The 23,291-nt window shown below is 33.2% G+C and overlaps 1 protein-coding gene across 1 annotated transcript; it reads right to left on the reverse strand.

Annotated features, from left to right (window-relative positions):
- Positions 1 to 20,004: 20,004 nt before the first annotated feature.
- On the reverse strand, positions 20,005 to 22,469 carry LOC131650146 (probable E3 ubiquitin-protein ligase ZFP1). The gene is made up of 3 exons (XM_058919874.1): positions 20,979 to 22,469; positions 20,383 to 20,523; positions 20,005 to 20,163 (listed from the first exon to the last, which is right to left on the reverse strand). The coding sequence occupies exons 1-3, from the start codon at positions 22,467 to 22,469 to the stop codon at positions 20,005 to 20,007; spliced, it is 1,791 nt and encodes a 596-aa protein (XP_058775857.1).
- Positions 22,470 to 23,291: the final 822 nt, after the last annotated feature.

Raw genomic sequence — 23,291 nt, forward strand, 5'->3', positions numbered from 1 at the left:
ATCGTTATCTCTTTCTGATTGATTCGCAAGCAATCTTTTGATATTTCTCTTGGGAAATGCTGCAACAATATAAAGACACAGCATTGGATTAGTTTTTGAGATCAACACTGTATTAAAATAACAGAAAAGTTTCAAATTGGATTACGTGAACATTCTCCTTTTTGACTTTGGAATTCTGTATAGCAATATCCCAGCAATATGTTTTCTTTCCCCCTAACCATTTTATCCTAACATTGGATTGATTGTTTCCCTTCTTCCCAACTTTGATTGGTCTTTTCACATTACCATCTGTAACAGTTTTTTTGTTGGCTGTCCTAAACAAAGTTTTGCTCTTGGTTCTCTTCTGAGTGACCGTTGCTTTCTTCACAACAGTTTTAGATGTCTTCATTCTTTTTTTACTAGATTCCTTTTCATTCTTATAAACAACGGGGACATCTACTTCTTCAACCTTAACATCCTTCATAGGAACATTCATGTAGTTGAAAGTTGGAATAACTACAGGTGTATTTTTTCGAGTTTCTTCAAACCTAAGCGATTTCTTAGCAACGACTTTTCCTTTCTGGCCGCCCTTAGGAGAAGTATTTTTTGCAGAAGTTTTTGTTGCAGAACATTCTCCAACCTCATCAACAAGTTTCTGTATTTCATCCATTGTTGAGTCTCCACTGAAATAACGATGCTATGTTTGTTATAACACTATGAATGATACATAAACAGCAAAAAACACAAACTTTTTACTTAAATCATTAACATAGTGAACTATTTACATTTATAAACCCTATCTCTAGAATCCCCTGATGAATAGAACTAATTATATGAATGATACATTAATCATAACCATCAACCAAAATAACTGACATTAACCGCAATCGGTAACCAAAATTATAAAGTTTTAAATCTACATACCACTCGATTCCTAACAATTGCATACATTTATACCGTGAATAAACACAAATCGTGAACCCTAAAGCATAATCAAATTTGATATCATAAAATACATAATACATCAAAATAAAATGAAAACCCAAGGGAAACCAGTTACTGACCTAATGCTTGACACGTCGTCATCTGAAATCCAACCATGGCAGGGTTTTCTTCTTCCACTCATTGCTCCGGTATCGTGTTGGGTGGTTCAGTCGTATTAGCTTGGTGAAGAGACTGAGTCAGAGAAACAAAGGAAATGTAAAAGACTAAATTTGTGTTTTTTGTTTTTAATAACCCTGCACGCATGCGTTATTGTATGTGGTAATTTTCAATCAATCAAATCTGTGCATTCCAAAGAGCATTTAATACCTTAAAACCATACTTTTATTTTTTTGACATACAAGTAATGCATTTAATATAAAATTTTGCCATGGAGTGTAGTCAGTTGCTTTTGCTGTTTAAACTTCTCCAAACGTTTTAAATTCATTTTCACATGGCAAAAGCCCAAAACCAAAACATATACATCAAAATCAAACACCAAATAAATTTATAAACCAAAGTTTTATTGATTTACACAATTTAGAGACAAATGATTGTAAAGCTAGTAAATAAAAGTTTAATATATAATTGATCAACTAAATAGTTTATGAAAATTAAATAAAGGGGAGTATAACAGAACACATGCATAAATACATCAAAATAAAAAAGTTGGTTCAAGAATATACCTCAGTAGATGAATAGATACGAGAATGAACTGATCACTGCTCCTGCTTAATATCAAAACTGAATTCTCTTATTCTCACTTTTACTCTCTTTTATGTAAACATAAAATGCAAAATTGAAATGATAGAGAGTTTCAATTTATAGAGAAATTCGAGTCTGCATTTAGACTTAAAGAATATTTTTAATTTATGGCTAAAAAACATTTTTATAGAAATTAACTTTAATATGATAAAACATTTGAATGCTTAGTTGGCGCTGACCAATATTTTGTCCGAATACATGTTACTAGCCTCATTTTATGGATATTAGCTTTTTTTATATTTTATTTTTTTAAAATAATTGATTCAAATTTTAATATTAGGAAACATTAACCATTATAGTCAAATATATTTATAAAAAAGCCGTTTTAATATATACGCATAATATTTTTAAAGAGTTTGTACATGCATCTAAATATCATATGGTAATATTTGGTAATTGTTTTTATAATTATAACAAAACAGAATCAATTTAATGGGCCTTATGTCTTTATTGCCATAGGCTAAAATACAATGAGCCATAGAGAATTGTTTATGTCACCCTAAGTGATGGAAAAATATCTTTAAAAAATTCAAAAAAAAAAATTCATCTTGTTTCGATGATGCATTTTTGAACGGATCATAGGTCTCACCAAAAACACGTCCCACTTTAGTCTCACCCAATAATTTTTTTAAAAATTTACCATCCCTTGTACACCTTGTGCATTTTTAATTGAAAAAACCCTTTTTTGACATAACCTGATTCGAAGATGCATCTCCGTACATAATTTGAAGATACATTTCCGTATTCACATAGAGTAATTTTTGACTTTGTTTTAAAGATGCTACGATTAAATTGACAATGTATTATAGTTATACTATCATTTTTAATTTTGTATAAATTAAACGGCTTTGGCTAATATGCATAAGAATTTTCTTATGCACCATGCATAAGCCTACATAAGTCATTGGATCATGTTTTTAATCCAGTATTGAGTATTGAGTATTGAGTATTGAGTGGCGAGTATTGAGTATTGAGTAATAACAATTGATGTCTAGAATTTGATCCAAGGGTCCATAATAATCTATGCATGATGCATAGATTTTTATCTATGCACGGTAACTGCACCCAAGTTAAACCATACACTTTTAGAATAATATAAAAATGACATTTATAAATTAATAAATCCAAAGTATACAATGAAATCAAAATAAAATAGAACCCAAAATATTACTCCCAATACAAATACTATATACTACTACGTATGATGGACTCAGACCTCCTTGTTCCTACGATGTCTCATATACTACAATGTTTCCCTCGTCATGGCATCAAGAATATCCCTCACCTCAAAGCCATTCTAAAAGAGTCCTCTATTTGTACCTGCCTGCCCAATCTCCATGATACGACGACATCTAGGAAACACATCAATAACATGATCCACCCTAGCCTACTCCTCCTTTAGTATCTTCTAATGAGCTTGCCTAGGTGGATCCCCTAGAGCTTCTGGTGTCATATAAGGATGTGACACTCTGAAATACACCAGATGTAGTTGTGTATAACACTATAATATCTAGGAGCTATGGTACTTTGTGCCTCATTCAATACTAGATGATTAAGGTAATCATCATAAATGACACCTTATATGCACATGCCATAACAGGAGGAACATACTTGAAAGAGTCTCTAGGAACAAACTACCACACGACACACTCAGGCAGATGCGGATACATCAGATGTGAACCGCAAGCTAACCATTCAGAGTATAAGGCAATGTCGTCTAAGGGATGTTTCTCACAATGATTGACGTAAGTACGGAAGTGTATATCCTCGGCTACCATGCCTTCGTCCTCTGATTCCCTTTGAGCATGATGAGTGCATAAGCATGTGGCTTATACTCATTGTAGGCCCGCATACATGACTAGTCGGATATGCATGGGAAATGTTGGAGGATCCAAGCTTAGAAATAGTACATATAAATTACTAGTAATGGCGTTACAAATATGTAATGAAAATGACACACAAACATTGAAAGACGCAGAAATATTATCTTCAACAGTGTGATGATGCATGTCATTTGTTTGATCTTCCACATACATCCTTCAGCTAACTTGGAGTACAAGTACACCAAACAAGTGGCCCCCAGTTGTACTCATGGATCTACTACAAGTCAGCAAAGCATCTCCGATAGATCACATCCATATAAGTGGCATTCTCGTCCATAAAAATGGACCTGCAGACTAAGTACACCTAGTATGCTCTCATTGTGTATGCTCTATGCGGCACAACATGCTCATCATCACCAACGATATGATGTGCATTATGCAATCGCCGTGTATACAACCTCTCAAGGAATTGAAACCTAGCACAAGCGCCTAGTGACTTCCATCTCCTATGGGGCATCCCTTGGGTCGACTCCTGGATAGTCAACCATCATGTCTAATGTGGCATATCTGCTAATCATGTTATGGTCTAACAGTTTCCCCCTTATTAGAAAATGCATCAAACATGAGACATCGTTTGGTGTGATAAACATTTCACCATGTGGAAGATGAAAAGATGAAGTCTCTAAGTGTCATCTCTCTTTAAAGGCATACAACATATTATGGTTAACTATAACATAACTGATCCTACACAAGTCTCTTAGCCCAGATAGTTTCAACACATCCTAAAACCAGAATGAAATTCTGGCCTTCAGACTCAAGATGTTCTATGATTTTTTGGGACATTTGATCTAACACAACATACAACAGACATATATTCATAAATTAAAATAATGCTCAAAAGTAATTGAACACATAGGATTGTTAGTCCAGTTCGGTGTACAACAACATCTACTCTAGGGGCTACCAAGCCAGGAAGGAAATCCACTATTAGCAGTATCAATTCGAAGCTAAACAACCTCTGATTTACAACTTCCCACTTAATCCCTACCCAGTGCAACTTCTACCTAAGAACTTCCTAGATAAGAGAAACCCCTCTCACTTTCAATAACCGCAGTGATGTCTCACAATAACGACCCTAGCTACTGATATTGAAGGCTCTTGACCACAATTGTCAATTACAAACAATACAAAATTAAGACGCCCTTAATCAATAAATACTTGATCTTGCTTAAAAACTTTGATTAAGAACAATAGTTTGAAACACAAGAAACACACACTTAGATAACTGTATCAATGATACCTAAGTGACACACATACATTTAATACTTAGCATCTTATGAATGCATGACAGAAGTTACAACTCCATAAACAGTCCTACTCCTCTATCAACATGATATCAGAGAGGATCACATGACTTTTCATATAGTCAAATCTTGACTCTTTGCACTCTTTCTTCATAGGTTGCCTCTCAAAGACTGTGTAGACTTCACAATTAATGCACAAACAAATGACTAATTCATTACGTCGCACAAGTCAAAAATCAATTCAGGGTTAAGAAGTAATAACTTAAGGTATATGGAGTAGAAATCATAATCAAATCATCATCACTAACATTTGAATCAAGATACAATAGGCCAAATTCGTGGAGAAAATTAGATTAAGGAAACTAATGGTCTGAGTGAGACAACACAAGCTCATTCAATAATTCTTAACTGACACTCACAAGATTTAAACTTTTCAAGCAGGTGAGGAAAGTGTTGTCTTGACGTAAAAAAAAATGGGTTAAATATATTTTTGGTCCCTATAAATATTTTAAATTTGACTTTTAATCTCTACAAAAAATGTCATGTTTTAATCCTTATAAAATTATTTTTCCATCACAATTCAAAGACATTCATGGAAAAGTAAACATTAAATAAATTTCATAAGAACTCACAAGTTCAGCATCAAGTTTATGTCTTTAAAAAGTTGCATCACAGTATCATTCTTCTTTTATGGCTCTTTGAATGATTAGATCGACTTGATGGTTATTTTTCACTTGGTATCAACTTTAGTGAGATAGAATGTGCCAGGATATAAAAGGCTATTGTTCTTGCTTGTTACATAATCTTTGGCACCATACTTATGCTTCATTATAATCAGTGTTTCTATAAACTTCCATGGAGGGAACTTCAATTGAAAAAGCATGGATTCATTAAAATACCATACAATAAATTAGTACTATGTTCCATCATTTTAATTAACATTACAATAATAATGTAACAAAGGACTAGTCAATTTATTATCAAAACTCATTAACTTATTTTGAATACTTCTATATTTGACTAGACTTGATTTGGTATCAAAGTAGGTGGTTGTACCTTCTCATCGAATAGAGCCTCTAAAACTTATTGGGATACCTTCAAAATAAAAAATATTGCACATCATTAACAAATATTTTCTCAACGGTCGAATTATTATGATAAACGAAACCGAAATAACAAAGTATAAGCGGTTTTTTTATCTGCTAGAAACTCGCAATGGTAGAAAAGAGGGAAGCAAGAAGAACATGATGACTTGGTTATAAATCGACCTTCACCATCAAACATTTCTTCTTCTTCCTCTTAGCCATGTCCAAAATCTCATCAACAAACACTCCATCAAGCATGTTCCGAGAAGGAATGAAAGCAGATTTACATTTAGCGATAAGCTTGTTCAACAAACTTATTTGAAGCTAGCACCAAGAAGATTGATCTTGTTGCTAACATGGGGTGCTAGACTACATAGGCGTGGACTTGGGGAGATCTTAGGATTGCAAAACTTTTGATCGAACCATTCCAAACTAGGTTGCAGGACCTTTTATCAATTCGGGAAGACGAAGTTCCAATTCTTAGGATCAGAAGACATTATAAATTGGAGTCCGGGTGTGGGTTATGGCTTTTCAGTGAAATCTTGCTAAGGTATTCTTCGGGAAGTTAGAGACCAGGAAGATATAGATGAGGTTAAGAAGAAATCTTTTAACAATCTGTGGAAATATTCTATCCCTGTCAAGGCTAAAGTGTTTTGTTTTTCAAGCCAAGGAAGACTTGCATCATCTATTTTTTCTCTACAGCATTTCAAAGAGGATTTGGACTGAGGTTTCTTTTTTTTTTTTAGTAATCAAGATATATTAAAAGGGAGAACTAAGGGTTCTCCAACCCGATTACAAAAAGATCGGTAAAAACCGACAAAAAGAAAAATACAAACCAATTACAATTACGAGAGAAAGAACAACGGTTCCTTACAAAACTCGTAAAAGGAAAAATTGGATCGAGTAATATTCCCACAAAAAGCCCACCTCCAAGCCAAAAGTTTAATGTTCCAAACGATGTCGTTGACATTCCAAGTCTCATTCCGAAAACACACACCGTTTCTAACCAACCAAATAGCCCAAGATGTAGCAAGCCAAATAATCCCCAATTTTCTATCCTTCACCATATTCACACTAAAAAATAAGTGCCAATCCATAAAATTCGACAAACACTCTTCACTACCACTTTCCCCTTTACCCACCCAACAAGCTATAATTCCCCAAATATTTTTAACCACCTCACAACCAAAAAAGAGATGATTCCTACTTTCCGAACAATTACCACAAAAAGAACATAATAAATTCTCATGGGAAAATTGCATACCTCGAATCTCCAAAAGGTCCTTAGTTGGTAATCTATCAAGAAACAACCTCCAACCAAAAGTTTTTATCTTAAAAGGAACCTCCAATTTCCACAACAAACCAAAGACGCCTTCATGAATGTTTAAAGGTCCGAACGGATATCTACTAGCATCATAGAAGGAATAACACGAAGCTACCGAGAAGGAATTTTCGGAATTTCCGGGCCATAACACTTTATCTTTTTCGGAATTCCACCCCCTAAAATCCTCCAACCTCCTCCTCAAAGTGCACAATTCTTCCGCAACAACGGGATTAGACAAAAAAACCTCGGGAACTCCAAAATCACCCCAATACCAAACACCATCTAACCAACCTCCCATAGCCGCAACCGAGACTTTCTTCAAGTTAGAGAATTCAAACAAGACCGGAAACTCTACTAGCAAAGGAGTATCACCCAACCATTTTGATTCCCAAAACGGCGTAGTGAAACCATTATTGGTGGAGAAAGAACAACACTCGGCAATAGGATCCATAGAAGAAGAGGAACTAACCTTCATCAAATCTTTCCACCAAACGGAGCAAGAGGAAGGAAAATTAGAACCGTTACCACCACACAAAGCTAAAGTGGAAATGTCACCGTATCGGGCTTTCAAAACGTCTAACCACACACCATCGTGTCCTTGGAGAATCCGCCACCTCCACTTGTTAAGAAGAGCCAAATTGAACAAATCAATATTTTTTACTCCTAACCCCCTCCTCTCCAAAGGTAAAGTCACATCCTCCCACTTCACCCAATGAATCCTCCTCTTCTCCTCCACTCCTCCCCACAAAAACTTACTTTGCAAAGATATAAACCTTTTCACCACTTTTTTAGGCATTCTAAAAAAAGACATGGTAAAAATGGTCAAAGAACTAAGCACGGACTTTAAAAGAGTGATTCTACCTCCCAAGTTCAAGGAACGGTTCATCCACCCTTTTAAACGATTCTTCGTCTTTAGCAAAAGAGGATTCCAAGTATCTTCCTTCCTCGGATTGAAACCTATGGGAATACCAAGAAAATAAAAGTTAGAATCCTCCACCTTACAAGAGAGAATGAAAGAAGCCGCCTCCATAAAACTCCTATTCATATTAATGCCAATCAACTTGCTTTTATGGTAGTTTATCCCAAGCCCGGACACTAATTCAAATGCCCGGAGCACCGCCTTTATCGCCCACACATGCTTCCAATTTCCTTCCCCGACAATTAGAGTGTCGTCCGCAAATTGGAGCACATCCACACTACACGAGCTATTAATCGAAAACCTTTGAAAGTCACCCACTTCTATAGATTTTCTAAATTGGACTGAGGTTTCTATGGATTGGTATTTCTGCTTGGAATCATAATATTGGTAGGAAGAATAAACGGAGGATGGAAGGATTATTGTGGATGGCGACTTTTTGGTGTATTTAAAATCATAACACTATCTTCGTTAACGATGCAGTTTGTAATGTATAGGACTTGATTTGGTCCATCAAGTTGGTGGCTTGGAAGTGGTCGATAATAGGAGATATTTCCTATTCCAACTCTAATTTTTTAGATTTTTGTATGGCTCCTCTTAGCTCTCTTGCCTAAAGTGGTGTTGGTTTTAAATTTCACTTTTAATTTTTTTTTGCCTCTTCTGTATTGTTGTAATCGGGCAAGAATACACCTGATACTCTATTTAATAGAAGCCTTGCTTATTGAAAAAAAGATTGGTATAATGTTTATGCGTTTATTATGGTCTTTGTATTTTTCAGATTGAGAAGCCGATGGAGGTACATTATTCACAGATGAATCTCTATTTTCCATTGCAACAAGTTGTCTAAAAATGGAGGTAATTTCTAAAAAAATTAATGTTATCTTGTGTCAAATTTAATGTTAGATTGTGTCAAATTTTTATGTAGATGATGACATAAAATCTTCTGTTGATTGTCTTAATTAACAATTTATTTAGAGTTGCAAATTGGTTTTTTTTAATAAAAGTTATATATTTTCACTGTTATTATTTTTTTTAATCTATAGATTGTTTACTTATTGTAGTCTTCAATTGGATTTATGAAAAGTTGAATATATCAATATCTTTCTTGATATAAAGATTTAGTTTACATAATAAATTGTAAAACATTATTGAAGTCACTTATTGGTTAAATTGGTTTAACATTGTTTGAAGGAATACAAATGGTATGAATAGTTAGGATTCCATGGCCAAAAATTTTTAATAATTCTGAAAGAGCTAAAACAATCCATAGTTCCATACTATATTTAGAGTTGCAAAGGGAAAAAAACAAACTTCATAATTTTTTTTATTGCACCATTAATACAACGGCATTACATTTAAATATTTAGAGTTCTCAAAACACAAATGGATTGGGCCACTTTTGCAAACACATATTAAACATACTGAGTAGAGATAACTATTGTTGCACCCCCTTCTAAAATTGATAGAAATCTTTAAGCCATGTTGGTTTCTTTATTTTTCTCTTGGACCTCTTAACAGTAGTAGTAGCAGATGCAATAGCGTTGTTGTTATTTTTACCATTATTGCATGAAGTAGAACTACCATTATTATTATTTTTTCTTATTCTAATTTGAACTTGATGATAATATATTGGTGTAGCTCCAGCTGCAAGTGTTGCAAGGCGTGGATACACAGGTGATAGGTTGCGCGTTGTTCTGATGGTCCGGGCCATGCTTCTTAACTGCATGCACACCAAACAACTCTTATACATCTTACATACAGATACCATTAACATATCCAAAAAAAATTAATTTAGACATCAATACGGAAATTCTTATCATAAGTGAGTGATGGAAACAAAAATGTTTTTAGAAATTATGGTGTTTACATAATTTGTAAAAATAAGACAAACAAGACTAATCAATTTGTTTTTGCAAGACAAAAACCAATTCTAAAACATCAAAACCAAACCCATAAACAAAACTGTTTTTTAAGGAAATAAGACACAAGTTATTATAAATTCTATAAATATAATTTAATAATTAATTGACCAATTAGTGATTAAAACCAAACACATAAGAAACGTATCAAAACTCTGTATGAACACCAAAAAAATTAAGAAAAACTCAATAAAAAGTACATATATACAAAAATGGGTTAATGAACTTTTTCGTCCCTTTAAATATTGCAGATTTTGTTTTTAGTCCCTCCAAAATTTTCCTTTAAGAAATCGTCCCTTCAAAATTTTTCTTCCGAACTATTGGTCCCTAACGTCAAATTTCGTAGTTAATCGGTGGCTAAAGTCGTAGCTAATTTCTAGCAAATTTGACGTTAGGGACCAATAGTTTAGACGAAAATTTTTGAAGGGACGATTTCTTAAAGGAAAATTTTGGAGGGACTAAAAACGAAATCTGCAATATTTAGAGGGACCAAAAAGTTTATTAACCCTACAAAAATTAATGATGAATTTTACACATAAAAATGAAAGGAGAGTTCAAAAATGCTTACCTGAATAGACCTAAAAATCTAAGACTAAGCTACTCCCTGCTACCACTATCACACTTACTTTCTCACTCTCTCTTTAGTGTAAATATGAAATTTAAAAATGAAACTAAAGAAGTTTAATTTATAGAGAAAATTTTAGTTTTTTTTATTCTTTTGTTTTGACTAAGATCTTATTTTAATTATTGAAAAATGTATATATTTATAAAATATCCAAAATAACTTGGTAATTTTTGACTAATTTTTGTCACTATGCATCCCCCTACTTACACTACGCCGTTCAAGGGCTTTAAAAGCGCTTTTATTGGCCTTTAACAGCGCTTTAAAGCGCTGCCAAAGCCAGCGCTGCTATAGGCTACGAAAGCGCTTTTAAAAGCGCTCTGGTAGGCCCCCCTATAAGAGCGCTTTTCTGGAAAAAGCGCTCTTGTAGGCCCCCCTTTAAGAGCGCTTTTCAGGAAAAAGCGCTCTGGTAGGCACCCCTATAAGAGCGCTTTTTTCAAAAGCGCTTTCGTATGTTGCGTTTTTTTTTTTATGCTTTTTATTATTTCTAAACCTGCACTTTTTGGCAGCAATATTTTAGAACCTGTAATTTACTATTTTTTGGCAGTATTTTTTCATGAACCTATAATTTATCATTTCAAATCGATATATACCATTATAATCGATATCGATTATATACAAAAAAAGTATTATATTATATACCATTAATGTAAATCAAAATACATATATACATATTTCTAAACCAAAACAACTAAACCAATTCACATATTTCTAAACCAAAACAACTAAATGGGAAACAACTTCCGAGTTCTTATGCAACCAATGTACGCTTCCTGTATTATCTGGAGCTATGTTGTATTGATGCTTTAGTGGAGAACTAGTAGTCACCTGAGCTATGTTGTATTGTGTCACAGAATATGAATCAAATAACTGTACCCCGAACGATCCTGCCACAGAAGACGACTTCGGGGTACATTACTTGATTCATATTCTGTGGAACATAATCGGAAGGGGCACATTGTGTTCTATCCTTTACCAATCCATCCACTGTTTGAAGCTCAACCTACAATAGAAAAACGTGATTATTTACACAACATTCACATTAAACTTAGAAGTAAACTTTGAAGCTCAACCTACAATCGAAAAACGTAATTAGTGTTAACCGCAAATATCACATTCACTCAGAAAAGGCCAATCTATCCTCCATAGCCTGAAAAAACCATCAAAAAAGGCCAAACACTAAAACAATATGTTCAACAGAAAATATAACCAACAAAACACAAATCAGAAACCAACCAACCGGGGTTTTGTTAACCGCAAATAGAATCTGCCCTAACTCAGATTTTAATTCCGAAAAGAATTCTTCGTTTAATCTGCATAACAAAACACTCCATCACAACAGAATTATTCGGATCTTTGATAGAATTTTTTATAGCTTTCAAACAGAAGATATCAGTTTCAGTCCCATAGCTTATACCAGAACTAATCAGCAACAAGAAACTAACAAAAACATGATAACTGAAAATCCAGCTACTCAGAACAACCATCATCTTCATCAAAATCATAAACACAAACCTAAAAGTAGTAATCCAGAAACCTCATTCATCAGTTTCCATAGCACTAAAAACAATTCTCCTAAGAACACACCCTGAAAAAATAAATAAAAATAACAGAAACACAGTTCAGAACTTCACACAGACCAAGTCAATTAGTCAACCATAAAAAAAAGAGCAAGTCAATAAAAAACCTTAATTTAGAACAAAACTAACACAACCATGACATAAAGGAAACTAAATCATCAAAAACATGAGAAACCCATCAATGTAAAATACACATATATGAATGAAAAAAACATAAATTATCGATTTTTCACATAAAGACTAAAAGACCCACCTGGGTTTTTCACAACCCAGTGAAGCTTAGATGAAAATTTCCTATACCCAGAAGATAATTCAAAAAGTAAAGAGAGAAATAAATATAAAGTTAGAAACTTTGAGATAAGAAACGGAGAAGGAAGTTACCTGAAGATGATAATTGTGATAGATTTGTTGTGAAGAAAGAAGCGGACGAACGGAGATTCACGTCAGACAAAGAGAACGAAATCGAAAGAGGGTTTAAGTCACCGGTGATTGATCGGAGAAGAAGAGGAAGACGATCAAAGGAAGAGAGAAGCCGCCACAGTTTTGTTGAAGATGAAGGGCGTCGTTCTTGTGTTGAGGAGAAGAAAAGAACGTGTTTTGACCAACACAAACCCTATTTTTATTCTGTTAGTTAATTAATTTTATTTTAATGAGGGCTACAAGAGCGCTTTTCAGAAGCGCTTTCATAGGCCACTCTATACCAGCGCTTTCTCTTTAAAAGCGCTTTCGTAACCCCCCACTTTAAGAGCGCTTTCAAAAGCGCTTTCATATCCACCCCCTATAAGACCCCTATAAGAGCGCTTTTGAAAAGCGCTGTCATAACCCACCCTTTAAGAGCGCTTTTGGAAAGCGCTTTCATACCCACCTCCTATAAGAGCGCTTTTGAAAAGCGCTTTCATTGCCCCCCCTTTAAGAGCGCTTTTCTAGCGTGTTTTTTTACTTTGTTTTTAACCAAACCTACGAAAGCGCTTTTGTGAATAAGCGCTGTTGTAGGTGCGCTTTTAAAAGCCAATTTTGGCGTAGTGTTAGGGGCGGCAAAACGGGCCGGGGCCCGCCGGGCCGCCCGCGCACCCGCCAAAAATTGGCTGGTTGGGTTGGGATTTTAGGCTCGCCGCTCGCCAAAGCCCGCCCCGCCAAAACCCGCCGCCCGCCATACCCGCCCCGCCAAAGCCCGCCGCTCGCCAAAACCCGCTCCTCCATAAAAGAAACTGATAAGTGAGTAGGGGCCCTACTCACTTATCAGTTTCTTTTATGGATGCCTTTTTTTCTTAATTCCAACATTTTGTCAGTATGCATCTCCCACCTCATACATCAATATCTTTCTATAAATACAATTTTTTATTGTTTTTTATTTTTTGGATATAACCATTATCATCTTTATCATTAGAAAATATAGACATCAACATTTTTTCTATAAATACAGTTTTTATTATTGTATTTTTTAAATATAACCATTTTCATCTTTAATAACAGAATATATTCACATTAAGTTTTTTTCTATATAATTATGAATATGTTTGGTCCAATTTTAGGGAACAAAATGTTCGAAGTCATAATATCTTCACTATTATAAAAAGTACATTTTATCACGATTGATATATTAATTTAACTACGGGTGATGGTCCATAGTAATGAACGGTGTGGTCACTACTACAAATATACTTACCTCAGGCACGAAGTAGATTTTTAAACTATTTTTAAACCATTTAAAATCAAGCAAAGAAAGCAAAAATAGCTAAAAATAGTAAATCAAAATTAAAAATATGAAAAAATAACCATCAGAAAGAGAAAATTAAATGAGAAATTTTGCAAAAGATTTGGAATTTTTTGGAATAAAAATGAAAGAGTTATTAATTTTTTGAAGATAAAACAATTTTGAAAAATAAAATAAAACCAAAATAATGTGGACCGTCTAATCAATGTCAAAACGTCTTAGTAATCGAATCCAATGGATCTGACGCGTTATGCATGTTATGGTCATTAATGAATAAAGCACTGAATCACATTTAAATCAGATTTTAAAAATAAGTAAGGCGTGTTTTGATTAGTTGAACACATCCATGTCATCATCTTCAACCTTGGAACGTTGAAAAGTCAGCAAAATTAATACGAATTGCAGCTTACTCAAATGGAAAAATTAGCATTCATGAGTGGCATCATTATATTCGTCTCTTCAAACGATCTCAACCACTAGCTCTTGAAAATTTTATTCAAACAACATCTTACTCGATTTGAGAAAAATCAAAGAAATTGAAAATTTTAAAATCACCATGAAATATTTAAAACTCGACCAAAATCAAAACTAGAAGAAACTTAAGCTTCAGGGATGGATAATGAACAAAATAGGAACAGGTTTGAGACAAAATGATCACGAATTACTACTTTTGAAACTCAAATTTGACTAAAAGCCTTGCACAATTTCTGATTAAATATAATGCCATACCATTGTCACTTAATTGACTTATATGGATAATAAATTATGCATTAACCCTTCAACATAAAGTAAAATAGAAATAGAAGGAAGAGATTCATTACCAACTGTTCTTGATCCTCTGATTCTTCCTTTTTGATTTCCTCCAAAGCCTATGTAACCAGCATCCTTAAGTTCCAGGTTTTGGAACATATGCTTTCTTCCCTTCATGTAACGCGAGCATCTAGAGTCCAGGTACCATGACTAGTGTTTTGACTTTGCTATATAGAATATTTGCATCATAACTATTTTATCTTTTGGGTCCTTTCAAATTAGTTTTCCTAGAGTTTCTAACAACTTCTTCAAGCTTTGAACATTTTTTATTTAGAGATAAACATTTTCTTTTTCTAAAACGAAAGCATTTCCTTTTTGTTCAAAAAATTAATTCTCTAACTTACCATATTCTTCAACTTTATATTCATGAACACTTTTAAGTTTCTTGAATTTTCGTTGAAGCTTCTAATATCTTTTCGGAGATTCATATTAACTTAGTTCTAATTCAACATGAGAAAGTTCAAAAAATAAATGTTCTAAGTCACACTCAGTATCTGTTAAGTATCCTTCTGATGTTGTAGCCATGAATGCTATGTTTGCATGCTCCTCATCAGAGTCATATCCTGATGCTTCAGAGTCACAATCATCCCATGTTTCCATGAGACCTTTGTTCTTGCCTTTAAAATTTCCTTTTCTAAAGTCTTCTTTTTGAATGCTTTATTTCTTCAGCTTTGGACTTCATTTTTGTAGTGTCCTGGTTCCTTGCATTTGTAGCACGTAACTTCTTTACTTGATCTTCCTTTTCCAGATGTTTCTGGACGATCTTCTCTATTTCTGGATCCTCAAAAGTTGTTTTGTCTTTTCTTCCAGAGTTTTTGACTCTTTTGAACAAAAGTGAAAACTCGTCTTCATCATTAGAAACTTCATCGTCAGAATCTTCCATTTCTTTAGCTTGGAAGGCTTTAATCTTTTCTAACTTAGCCCTTTCTGATTTGGACCTTAGATCGACTGATTTTCTCTTTTTCTGAGGCCCATCTTCTTCTAGATATATTTCATGACTTTTGAGAGAGCTAACCAACTCCTCAAGAGTTATGTTGTTAAGATCTTAAGTGAGTTTTAAAGCAGTTACCATATGTCTCCATTTCTTGGTTAGACTTTTGATGATCTTCTTAGCATGATCAGCACTAGTATAAACTTTTGTCCGGAACCTTAAGTCCTGCGACCAAAGTTTGAAACCTTGAAAACATAGTTTCCATAGTTTCTTCTTCTTCCATCTTGAAAGCCTCATATTTTTGAATTAAGGCCAAGACCTTTGTTTCTTTAACTTGAGTGTTTCCTTCCTGTGTCATTCTTAATGAATCAAGAATGTCTTTCTCTATATCTCTATTTGTAAAAAAAATTCATTTTAAGTATAGGATACAACATTGAGAATGTTGGTTCTAGGTTTGTGATGATTTTTTAATACACGTTTCTGTTCAACATTCATTCTGCTTCTAGGAATTGGAATATCAACAACAGAAATAGGTTCTTCATAACCATTTGTGACAGTCACCCCGAGATCAACATCATAGCCTAGAAATAAACTTTCTAGTCATTCTTTACAATAGTCAAATATTTCTCCATCAAATAATAGAGGTTTAGCATTGTAACTATCTTTTTCCTGAGTGTTAGCACCGGCAACCATTTAGAAGTTTTTCTCACACTCGACCTCTCTACACGGTTAAGTGTTTGATATAAAAATCAACAAAGAGTCGGAGCTTTGATGCTAATTGACGGTAGACAAAACAAACGAAAGGGGGTATCTAAATTGGGTTTTCTAAAAACTTTTCTTATTATAAAAACTATTCACAAAAGTCAATGAGATAGTTAAGAGGGTGAAGAAGAAGAAGAACATGTTTAGTTATACAAGTTGACCTTAGAATAGGCTAATCTTGTCCACCAGTAAAGAACTTAATCCACTAATCTTGAAAGATTACAAGCAACCTCTAAGAGTCTAGAAAGACACCTTAACCCTCTCAAGTATACAGACTAACAACCTAGTCACTTGAGGAATACAAATGTCAACATATTTGCAAATGATAATGTTTACACGACATTGCTTCTTAATAAGAAAATTGAAACATAAACTATTAACAATAAATGTTAACACAGTCTAATGAGCAACAACTCTTGTGTTCTAGAGATTCTTAGAAACTAGATTTCTCATGATGGAGTGTTCAGTACAGTTTCTCTAAGATTTTTCTTTTTCTTTTTCTCTTTGAAGTTAATTTGATGAGTTTTGAAATATAGCTTTTAGCAGCGTTGTTATTTTCTGTGAATTAGTATCTTCTTCAAAAGATATTGTCTCATATATATAGCCCCAATAAAATGATCGTTGAGAAGGATAAGTTGAAACTTTCCTTGCAGCTTAATGTAATGGCTCCAAAAGATCGTGGGAGACAAACAACTCACCAAACACGGAATCATACAATACGTCCTACAATAGTGGAAAAAGGTGATGTAATATCATACCATATTTCTTCTATTGCAAGATATCTTATCATTCTTCTTTTGAGATGTATTTCTTATCTAAAGTAGGGAATGCATGGAAGAGATCATGTAACGTAGACGTTCCAACAGAAAATATTCTTCAGAACCAGAAAGAAGTCTTCAGAGTTGAAAGCAGCAGCTTATCTGAACGATGCATTCTTGTTTTTCTGAGTTGGAAGCGTAAGCTTATTTGAGCTTGAATTCTTGAATTCTGATCTTGAAGAGTAGCTTAGCTTCAGAATATTTGTAAATACTTTTTGGATGAGTCATTTAACATTCTTCAGAACTCTCGATGTCACTTCAGAATTGAGATGAATAGTTCTTCTAATGTGTGGTGACGCTGATTCTGATGACTTTTTGGACAACAATCTGTTGAAAGCGGTAAAGCAGCAATCAACAAAAGTTTTGGAAGTATTTATCCGGGAAATTATTGTGTCCACAAAGATTAGTGCTATTGAATTACCGCTCAACAGATTCTTAGTTCTTGAGTTTAGGTTAAAATGGGTTTAGACGGTAAATGCGGAAATTTAACTTATGAACACAAAAGAATTTCATTAGTCGGACAATAGAGACTCTCGAGATTTGAAACTCATATAACCGTTAAATACTTAAACTTACTACTCAGTTGAAATCAACCTAAACTACTAATCAACATCATCACATATCGCTCACACGGAGGTTATGTCTATCGCAAAGTGAGACAACGATCGTATTACTCGCGTCGACGATCTCTCAGCACAACACGAGCAACACTGAAGCATTAAGAACCGACACTAAAGTGAATACTAAGTTCTAATCTATATCTAGAGTTAAAACCCAATAAATATTCTTCCTAAACCCGGATTCGAATCATCCATCTCTGCAACAATCCAAACCCACATAGAGAAAGCAATCACTAATGAAAATTTGTAATAAAAGCATTAAACAACACCATGAGCAATAAATATACATATAGACAAAGCATACTTACAAAAAAACCCAACATAAATAGTTACAAAGAGAAGAGGAAGAGAAGAAAACACTATTTCTCGCGGTGTCAAACACGATCCACTAAGCTCCCGACTCCGGATCATCCATGAGCAAGCCATAAATGTTGTTTTCTAAGCTCTAATGTACAAAAAATGAAGGTGATGACTTTGGGAACAAATACCCCAAAACCATAACCTAAAAAATGTGTTTTTCCCCTATTTATGCAATTTTGGATTTGGTGTAGCGCGCGTCGCGCGCTGATTGCTGACTTGGAAAAATCAGCTTTAGTGTTTTGGCCATAACTTGAGAACCGTAACTCCGATTTGCGCCCGGTTCGAAGCGTTGGAAAACTTATTCAATTTCTTATATAACAATGACAAAATATCAACTAAATTGATGATTTATTATTCTTTGATTTTGAGCTTTATCCGTTGACGAGTTGGTTTCGTTGTTCAAAATCTCGCGTTTGAAGTTGTGTCTTTGACACTTTATTGCTCATGCTCGAAACACACAAGAATACCTACAAAAAGGCCCAAAAACTATCAAAAGGTATAAAAGTATATGAAAATACAACTATTCACAAAGTATACGTATTTATACACAAAACAGGGAATTATTCAAACAGTATTAACAAAAAGTATCGATAAGTGCAACAAATTATATACACAAAAAACTACATTTTGGCACTTATCACAATCCTCAATTAACCAAAATAGTAAATCTGCACACTTAAGAAACTAATAGAGTACAAAATTGTTACATAACAAATATATGTATCGTTTTCATCAAAACTTAAAGATTGAATGCAAAACCAAATCTTGTTCTAACAAAATGCATATCATATGAACCTCTAGCAGTTCTATTTCCCGAATTATTTCAGGATTGTTCGAAAAAGGGAGTGCTTGTGACCGATTTCGGGTTTTGGCTTGATAATGTATAGAATTTGAATTTGGCCAAAATTGGTAGTGCTGACTCTGCTTCGAAGCTACAACAGCTAAATGATTTATTGGCATTATTGATGGCAGCTAACTGATCTGGCTTGATAAACATATGTTGCAGGTTACAACAGAATTAAAATGGGCAAGCATCAAGGGGAAGAAAGCGGGAGCTTTATGGCTAACCGTTTGATGGTGCATCTTGAATTGTAGAAATGATATAATATTTAATGGAGGAGGTGTGGATATAGGGGAGATGTTGTACAAATTTAACTTTTTTCTTAGAAATGGTTAGCAATAGGTTCAAAAAAGAACATTCACTGTAATTTCTTTGTATGGTGTCAAAATTCGGTGGATTATATCCTTAATAGGTAGCGTGATTTTGGCCGTGTAAGTTTTTCTATTTTGTATTTTGAATTCGAATACCCCTAATACTTGTATTTAGAGTATCTATTGTATTCATTTTATAGTAGAAATGTTGCTTATAAAAATGTGTTATCCCTAGTACTTTTACGAATATTTTATATACTAACAAAAATGAAGGTAGTTTAAATTCATCAATTTAAAGTAAAATTTTACAGTAAATATTCTATAAGGTAAATGTCTAATTAAATTTTCATTACCCATAAATCATACAAACTAACTCAAACCAAACCAGAAATAAGGTTTGTAAAGAATTTCTACATGTAAACCAAATTACATAATAAAAAAGTCTTTAATAATTCAAACAACGAAAAGCATAATAAATTGAAAAAACAACAACCAAGACTCAAAACAAAAGAAAGTTCAAAGAGGCAACACGAAACCAATTATATGACACTATGATCCTCATCTTCGTGAACATCTAAAGCTATTTTCTTACAAATTGGACATGTATTCTTTTTCATCAACCATTGTTTGATGCATTCAAGATGATATAGGTGCTTGCAATCCAGTCTTCCAATAATTTCGCCTTCCACATAGTCTTCCTAATAAATATAAAAATGAAAGGTAGTTTATGAGAAGTGAACACTGTCATACATTAGAATTTTAAATTAATATTAAAATTAATTCATATTTACAAAAGCAGTTTATAAAATGAAATATGTTACTTATTTATAAACTTTTTAAAACATCTTTAACAATTAGCAACAAAATAAACGATAACTTCTATTTTACAAAGTTAAGAATCATGCAGCTTGTCTCACCTGACAGATTGTGCATGTTTCATTTTGTGTACTGGTTTCATTTGGATTTGACACATATGTTTCTGTTTCAATATATGTGTGGATCTGCTCTTCTGTGAGTCTGGCCTCAGCCCTCATGCGTTCCTCGAGTGCCAAAATCACCTGTAAAATTGCTTAAATTATTATCTTAGTTGAATGTTTGTCTAATAATCATAATTAAGCTAGAGTCTAGCATTACTTATTTATTCTAAATTAAATTTGGAAACTCGAATAGAGTCACCGGTGCTAAAAACCTGTATCATACATTACATTCTCAAATATTTAAATCATATTTGACTAACTGAATGCTAAGTTAATAAATAAATAATAATATTTAAAATAGATTTCTATGATAGATTCTAACAACTTAATTAGATAAATACAATTAGCATATTTTTCATTATTTCCAATCAAATCGAAGATTAAACTTCCTCATGCATGCATGTGTACATATATGACTATTGTAAATAAATTTTAAATATTTGAAATATTAATATATTACTAACACTAAATTAATTGATATTACTCCTCAATCAAAACATTATTAACAAGTAATTAAAAAAATGGTGTAAAAATACCTCATCCCTGTGCCTGTTCCTCTGAGCCCTATGTTCACGTGAAGTTGAGGTGAAAATGTGGTTATTACTGCGACGACGATTCCTCGATCTAGTCGGTATTATATCAGACTGCATGTATTGATCATATTCAACAGCAGTACTAAACCTTGGTCCATTATGGGATGGGGGAGGGTTTAGGTTATAACCACTTGTTGAAGGATTAGAATGTCGTTGTGGCCATCGTGGTACAAAATTATTAGACCACACGTGAACAGTAGATGGAGCCAGAAATCTATTCCCCTGGCCTTCTGGTAAAAACCTTACATATTGTTGAACATTTATGGTGCTTTGAATGAATGTATCATCAGATCTTTGTTCAATAGAATCAAATATATCCCTTGGATTATGGGAGGATAAAGATGAATCGGCTCCAAAAGACAAGAAATTATTATTTCTTTGAAATGGTGATGTACTCACTGTAACCTGAGTTGATCCTCCTGTCATTGCGGAAGGATATAAAGATGTTGTAGAGGTAGAAGTAGATGTAGGTTCAGTTCTTCGGGTCATGGTGAAGTTTTCTCGAGCAATCTCTTGTTGAGAAGGAAATATTAAGCAAGCAACATTATCATCAATGATATATTCATATGGGCTATTATATGACGGTGTATCATCAAAAAAACTTATCGGACTAGCATGTGCATGACGTCGATTATTTATGTGAGAATCATCTATAATAGAATTTTGTGTTGCACTTACACCATGATGGTTCACTTGTTGCGGCACCATACTTGAAAACCCACTATTACCATTGTAGTTGTAATGCATTGATAATTGAGTCGAAGACATGATATTATTGTTCATAGTTTCATGTTGGAAACTATGAGGAGGAGGATTTGTGCGTCTTCTTAAGGCACCAACTTGTGAACCTTGATTCGAACTCTCTCCTCTCACAAACTCTGATGATCTACTTCTTTTGAGAAAGCCATTACTAGTACTAGTAGAAGTAATAGTAGCAGATGCAACAACGTCGTTATTTATACCATTATTAAATGAAGTAGAAATACCATTATTATTATTTGTTGTTCTACTTTGAACTTGATGAAAATTTGATCCAGCTGTCCCAAGTTGGGTCATATTTGAATTCATAGATGATGGTTGTGTTGTATTTATATACTGAACAGTACTTCTTCTGATAGTAGGAGCTAAAATGAGAGATGAACCAAAGAGTTTCGGCGGAGACGAGTGAGGAGAAGGAGAAGTTTGATTATCATTATAGTTACTAATGTTGGTGATTGTTGGATGATAATTCCCATTTATAGTATGGCTAGTAGTATTGTTTGTTGGATTTGTGTGAAGAGGTATAGTTTGATCTCTAGTCCCAATCAATCCTATGCGATTGTTGAAAGCAAACGACGAAGGAGAATTAGAATCCATCAAATATCTTAGAGTTCTAGCATCACGAGTTGGGCTGTTGTCTTCATTCCAGTTAACTAAACGGAATTGATGAGACATTCTTGATAACTTCTTAACTGCACACGCATGTCATAAAAAAAATAATTAACAATATATAACACAGACAAATAAGCTAATTCATACACAATATGTCTAAGTATTAAGTCAATGTTCAACAACATACATATGTAGCGTATTTTCATTAAGAACTATTGAATTGGTGAGAAGCAAAATCCAATATTCATTTGTGTGTAACTTCAAATTATAAAGATAAAATATTAGTTAAAATAATTTAAAAAATAATTTTTATAGTTAAAATTTGAGAGCCCGTAGGTTTTTCTATTATTTTTGAAAATTCAGTATATTAACTAATATGAAAGACAAATCTCACCGTTGTAACAAAGATCAAATCGATGACATAGTAAAATTCTCTTTGTAAAATAATTATTAACTAAAAAATCAGAATTATAAATTTTGAAAAAATTGTTAGCATAAACTGCTTTCTGAAGAAAAAAAAATTGTTGCAACCATATATATATATATATATATATATATATATATATATATATATATATATATATATATATATATATATATATATATATATATATATATATATATATATATATATATATATATATATATATATATATATTTTCATAAGAAAAAGGTTAAAATATTAAGTTTAAACGGCTAAAAATATTTTCACATACATAGGTTTTTCATGGTTACATTAAAAAAAGCACAAAAAAAATACGTTGAAGTGCATAAAATTTTGATTATTTTTAAAAGAATGAATACTGAAACACATAAAATATAATAGATAATAAATCTGATAAATGTAAATTGTAAGTGTGTCTAAAAAAAAATTAATGAATGAAT

Source organism: Vicia villosa, linkage group LG2 (genome assembly GCF_029867415.1).
Source record: "Vicia villosa cultivar HV-30 ecotype Madison, WI linkage group LG2, Vvil1.0, whole genome shotgun sequence".
Taxonomy (NCBI): domain Eukaryota; kingdom Viridiplantae; phylum Streptophyta; class Magnoliopsida; order Fabales; family Fabaceae; genus Vicia; species Vicia villosa.

Coding starts and splice junctions, on each gene's coding strand:
- LOC131650146 (XM_058919874.1), bottom strand. CDS start 22,469: ATGTCTCATCAATTCCGTTTAGTTAACTGGAATGAAGACAACAGCCCA. Junction 20,524..20,978: donor GGAACAGGCACAGGGATGAG/GTATTTTTACAC, acceptor GCAATTTTACAG/GTGATTTTGGCACTCGAGGA. Junction 20,164..20,382: donor AAACATGCACAATCTGTCAG/GTGAGACAAGCT, acceptor TATATTTATTAG/GAAGACTATGTGGAAGGCGA.